At 42.4% G+C, this 6,000-nt stretch overlaps 1 protein-coding gene across 4 annotated transcripts in view; it reads left to right on the top strand.

Moving 5' to 3' along the window:
* The first annotated feature begins 2,618 nt into the window (after positions 1-2,618).
* Positions 2,619-6,000, top strand: part of MRPL42 (mitochondrial ribosomal protein L42) — a 72,708-nt gene continuing 69,326 nt past the window's right edge. Inside the window, exons 1-2 of one of the 4 annotated variants that reach the window (XM_019446428.2) lie at positions 2,619-2,733; positions 5,814-5,972. In XM_019446428.2, coding sequence (XP_019301973.2) covers positions 5,903-5,972 — 70 coding nt within the window. In that variant the 5' untranslated portion in view covers positions 2,619-2,733; positions 5,814-5,902. Of the gene's footprint in view, positions 2,768-5,813; positions 5,973-6,000 lie in introns of all 4 variants that reach the window. The other 3 variants (XM_053895990.1, XM_053895989.1, XM_019446427.2) reach the window with 3 other exon arrangements.

Genomic DNA, 6,000 nt, shown 5'->3' with positions numbered 1-6,000 from the left:
TTTCAGCTGAAGCCATTTGTAGCCAACTCCAAAGTTGTCCAATGTTGTCTGTTTCATCATTTTACTAGCATGAATTTAAACTGCTTTTATGTAGGCCGATGTAAGTTATTCACTGGTGTTTCAAATTGTATTTTGGGGAATTATAGTTTTAAATTTGCTGGCACCAAACTCTAAAGTTAATGAAAACACTTCATGACATGCCTTGCTTCACTACTCACACACCACGGTCTCTTGGTTTTCATACTGCCTCTCTCCTTGCCACTTCTGAGAGGCCCTTGCTGTCTGTCCTCCTCCACATGACCTCTAAATGTTGGAATTCCCTGGGCCAGTTTCCAGGGCCTTTTTCTTTTTTTTCTACACTCTCTCCCTGTATGCACTCAACATTCCCGTGGCTTCAAATCTGCATCTAGCCTAACCTCTATTCTTCGGACACATCTGTCCAACCACCTGCCTCATTTTACGTCTCTATTATATCTCTATTTCTATCTCAGAGATATCTCAAATCCAACAAGTCCCAAATGGAATTATTCACTTCTACCCTCATCAGACTCCAAAACCTGCTCCTCTTTGAGTCTCCCCTACCTCACGAACCACACCACCTTCAGGCTAGTGGTCAAAGAATCTCCTGAGGTGTCTTTCCTCTCCCTCAACTCCCACATTAATCAATCCATCAACAGGTTCGGTCATCATTTCTACTTCCAGTATGTATCTGGACTCTTTGCCCTTCTCTCCATCTCATCTTTGCCACCCTCCATCACACCATTGCTCCTCACAAGCACAGCCAGAGTAATCTTTTAAAAACTTATATTGTAGGGGCACCTGGGTGGCTCAGTCAGTTAGGCGTCTGACTTCAGCTCAGGCCATGATCTCATGGTTCTTGAGTTCAAGCCCCACATTGGGCTCTGTGCTGACAGCTTAGAGCCTGCAGCCTGCTTTGGATTCTGTGTCTCCCTCTCTCTCTCTGCCCCTCTCCCCCTCATGCTCTGTCTCTCTCTCAAAAATAGGTAAATATAAAAAAAAATTTTAAACATATATTGTATCATGTCTCTTCTTTTGCATTAGAACCCTTCAGTGACCCCCTACTGCATTTAGAATAACATCTGCGCATATGGCCTCCATCCCAATCCCATGTTATCACTACCAACACCTACAAAGCCCAACGTGATTTGGCTCTTATTCACCTCATCTCCCGCCACTCTCCTCCACACCATACTCCAGCGCATGGCAAGCTATTTCTATACCCTTTAGAGTTTTAAGTTGTTCCCTTCTAGAACTGTCTCTACTCTCTTTCCCATGCACGTGGTTGGTGTCTTTTTCTGGTCTCAGCTGTCAATTTTTCCTGGCCCCAATAAGTGAGTCTTCTTGTTAGTCAGTGGTCCCCACTCAACTCACTGTCATCAAGATGTGTCCTCTGGGGTCACCTTTGATCCATCCCTCTTCTGCTTTACTTAGCAAATGTTTAACAAGTCCAGTTGATTGTTCATTCAAATCTGTTCTCCTTTCTGTCTCTTCCTACAGCAGAGTCCAGAAACACATTACAGGGCAGCTTTGAAGGATGGACGAGATTAGAAAGGACAGAGTCGTGTTCTCAGTGTGGGCTCTACAGGAACAAAGATTAGTAGCAGAATGAGCTTGGCATTCTGTGAAAAATACGGAGATACCAAAGCAGCTCACATTTATTTTTCTTTACTGTGAACTTACATTCACTTATTTTCAATATTAATCACTCAGGACTATGGCCCTTACCTTTTTGAGGAGTTTATTGCCCCCCTTGAATACATGATAGAAGTTATTAACTCTTTTCAGAAAAATGTACAAAAAATACGAAATTTTGCAAATCATTTGGGAAAGGAATTAGTCAGTCATCTACTGTTTTGGATACCCACAGTGTTATTTGTTTCATTTATTCAACAAATGTTGGAGACCTACAATGGGGCTGAGAGCAGTTCTAGATGTTGGGTTTGCATAACAGTGTAGAACACGATAGGTACTTGTTCCTGCCTTCATGGAGCTTGCATTCTAGCATAAGAGACAGACAAACAAGGAAAAAATGATAATAGAATGTTAAATAATGATAAATGTTATAAAGAAAAATAAAGGAGGGCAATGGGATAAGGGTAGATGAGGCTCTTTTAATGATGAGGTCCTCTCCGAGATGACATGTGAACTGGACCTGTATAAAGTAAGGCAGTGGTCATGAGAAGTGGTGAGAGAAAAGCCTTACTGTGGCAGTGAGAGCAGAAAGTGCAAAGGCCCAGGGGCTTCTCTCTGCACTAAATATAAGGCAAGGTCCAGGATTCTGCACATTTTCTTCTTCCGTAATGAATACTCAACACAATTCTCAGAACACAGTGCTGGGGTTTCGGGTGGAAGGGCCTCCCCACTTCCCCATTTCAAACGCCAGATCCAAGCCACCAGCCGTCAGAGCTTCTCTGAAATACCTCTTCTCCAGGAAACCTTAACTCATCCACCTAGGAGCGATCTTGAGCTCATCTATTAATTTGTATGAACTTTAAAAAAAGGTAGCGCTTGTTTATTTCTAAGGATGTGTGCGTAAGGCACTAATTTTGTTTTTTGGAGGCGTAACGCCGCTGAAGTTTAGCCAAACGTCTAAAACTAAGCCCGGGAGCCCGTTCGGTGGAAACGCGTTCGGCCCTCGGAGACTACATTTCCCATACTGCCCCGCGGGCCAGGGAGGTGCGTGAAGCGGTGTCTCCTAAGACCCGGATTGAGGTAAGATGGCGGGCTCGCGGTGAGCGTCTGTCAGGTAACTGCTGCCTTCTCCTCATGTGGTCAGGGAGTTCCTAGAAGCTAGACAGGCTCAGAAGCTTTATGGGGAGATGTTGAGGTCCCCTACCTGTCGTTCTCGGTAGGATAAAGCTGGTATCACCAGTCGCGGTCCATCCTGCAGAAGGGTTGGCATAATGGCCGTGCGCTTGTGGGGCTTTCCTCGTGCCTGGGTGGGTCACTCGGGGACCCCTCCAGTCCAAGTCATTTGGATCTGTCCCTGGGTCCTAGTCCCGGTGCTCCTGGTAGCCTGTTTCTCAGACCGCGCGTCCTCCGAGGCTCTCCGCAGCTTTTGTTTCGGGGTTGAAGTATGGGCCAAGGAATTGACTCCCTGAATTTCTCGCCCTGGAGTGAGTAATCTGGCTTCCCGCTGGGGGTGCTTGTCCCGGATTGAGGGGACCTGATGTTCCTCCAGATATTTTGTTCCTTGGTTTGTGGTCAGAAAACATGGCATTGCTTTCCATCCGTGCCACCTATAAAGCAGGGGTAGAAGTGGACAAGTAAATCGTTTGACCTCCCTGAGCCTCGGTTCTCAGCGTATAAAATGGAGATGCCTACTTCACAGACTTGTGATAGAACATATATTGTATAGAGAAACGTGAACTGCAAAAACCACAGTGTATGAACTCAGGGAAAGTAGACACATGTACTAACCGTGCAAGGCATCGCCCTGCATAGGTTAGTCCAGCGTATAAAACTGTGCGGCCTATGTCCCCATTCCATTTTATCACTGTTGGGGGAAGGGAACCAACAGTTATCGAGGCCATTTAAAAACAAGGGATGTAGCAATGGTTAGAAGTCATTTACTTACAAAAGCCATGGAGGTTGTGGTGGTTTTCCCCATTTTACCATCGAAGAAACAAAGGGTCTAAAGTTTCCCAGTTTCTAAGTGACTGATAATAAAGTTCTTGTAAGCAAATCATTTAAATTGTGTACTTTAGTTTCCTCATGAATGGAAATAAAGATACCTGTCGTGATTAATAGAATAAAATGGCAGTGAAAGCACATTGTTACGTTAAAAACCGGCAGTGAAAGCACATTGTTACGTTTAAAACCTTGTGCATGTATAAGAGGGTGAAATTTTACTTGGGACTTCAGAGAGTTTATATGTGTTCCCCTAAATCAGTATTTACTAGGCCAAGGATAGGACTTGTTTAAATTTAATCAGTAACAGTCCTACTTCAAATGATGTAGTAAGATCTTGCGTATGGCACCTGAGAGGCTGTACACAGACACAATAATATGAGGGAGGACGCTCTGTGTAGCATGTGTGAGTGACTGTTTCTTTTCTTTTCTTTTTTTTTTTTTTTGAGACAAAACTTTCTATTATTATTATTATTTTTTATAATTTACATCCAAGTTAGCACATGGTGTGCCAATGACTTCAGGAGTAGATTCCTTAATGTCCCTTACCCATTCAGCCCATCCCCTGGGTGGGATGGGAGCACAACCCTTCCAGTAACCCTCTGTTTGTTCTCCATATTTAAGAGTTTCTTATGTCTTGTCCCCCTCCCTGTTTTTATATTATTTTTGTTTCCCTTCCCTTATGTGCATCTGTTTTGTCTCTTCAAGTCCTCATATGAGTGAAGTCATATGATTTTTGTCTTTCTCTGACTAATTTCACTTAGCATAATACCCTCCAGTTCCATCCACGTAGTTGCAAATGGCAAGATTTCATTCTTTTTGATTGCCGAGTAATACTCCATTGTATATATATACCACATCTTCTTTATCCATTCATCCATCGATGGACATTTGGGCTCTTTCCATACTTTGGCTATTGTTGATAGTGCTGCTATAAACATGGGGGTGCATGTGCCCCTTCAAAACAGCACACCTGTATCCCGTGGATAAACGCCTAGTAGTGCAATTGCTGGGTCATAGGGTAGTTCTATTTTTAGTTTTTTGAGGAAGCTCCGTACTGTTTTCCAGAGTGGCTGCACCAGTTTGCATCCCCACCAGCAGTGCAAAAGAGATCCTCTTTCTCCGCATCCTCACCAACATCTGTTGTTTCCTGAGTGATTAATTTTAGTAATTCTGACAGGTGTGAGGTATCTCCTTGTGGTTTTGATTTGTATTTCCCTGATGATGAGTGATGTTGAGCATTTTTTCATGTGTCGGTTGGCCATCTGGATGTCTTCTTTGGAAAAGTGTCTATTCATGTCTTTTGCCCATTTCTTCACTGGATTATTAGTTATTTGGGTGTTGAGTTTGGTAAGTTCTCTATAGATTTTGGATACTAACCCTTTATCTGATATGTCATTTGCATATATCTTTTCCCATTCCGTCTGTTGCCTTTTAGTTTTGCTGATTGTTTCCTTCGCTGTGCAGAAGCTTTTTATTTTGATGAGGTCCCAATAGTTCATTTTTGCTTTGGTTTCCCTTGCCTCCAGAGATGTGTTGAGTAAGAAGTTGCTGCGGCCGAGGTCAAAGAGGTTTTTACCTGCTTTCTCCTCTAGGATTTTGATGGCTTCCTGTCTTACGTTTAAGTCTTTCATCCATTTTGAATTTATTTTTGTGTATGATGTAAGAAAGTGGTCCAGGTTCATTTTTCTGCATGTCACCGTCCAGTTTTCCGAGCACCATTTGCTGAAGAGACTGTCTTTATTCCATTGGATATTCTTTCCTGCTTTGTCAAAGATTAGTTGATCATACGTTTCTGGGTCCATTTCTGGGTTCTGTATTCTGTTCCATTGATCTGAGTGTCTGTTTTTGTGCCAGTGAGTGACTGTTTCTAAGAGGAGTTATGCATTTGCTGAATGCTCACTAAATGGAAAGAACTATAGTAAGTTCCAAGAAGTTTGCATTTAAGAAAAATAGTAATGGACATAGTTCTAGGGCTTTAGGTCTTATATTTTGGTGTTGATCTTTGTCCTATATCACAGGGAAATTTAAAGTTGTTTAAAAGTTTTTCTTGTGACTGTAGTTCTAGGTAGTGGTTCCTATCTTGTTCTTATAGTGTTCAATATATTGTACCACTTTAATTTACCATAGGTAGCACTAATTTTTCTTTATCTCTTACGCAGGGATGAAAATAGGTATGCCTGGAAGCAGATTTTAAAAGCAGTTTCTCCAGGTCATCTTTCACACCACCGGATAAGCATCTTGAGTCACCATGGTATTAGCAGCAGTAAAACGGGTGATATCAAACAGAACTATCTGGAAACATTTATTTCCGATTCAAAGTGAGATTTTTTTTTTTTTTAATGTTTA

This window comes from Panthera pardus, unplaced genomic scaffold (assembly GCF_024362965.1).
Source record: "Panthera pardus isolate Hobbes unplaced genomic scaffold, ASM2436296v1 HiC_scaffold_6, whole genome shotgun sequence".
In the NCBI taxonomy this organism is placed as follows: Eukaryota; Metazoa; Chordata; class Mammalia; order Carnivora; family Felidae; genus Panthera; species Panthera pardus.
Note: the sequence above shows the minus strand (reverse complement) of the source record. Positions and strands in the feature narration are given on the sequence as shown.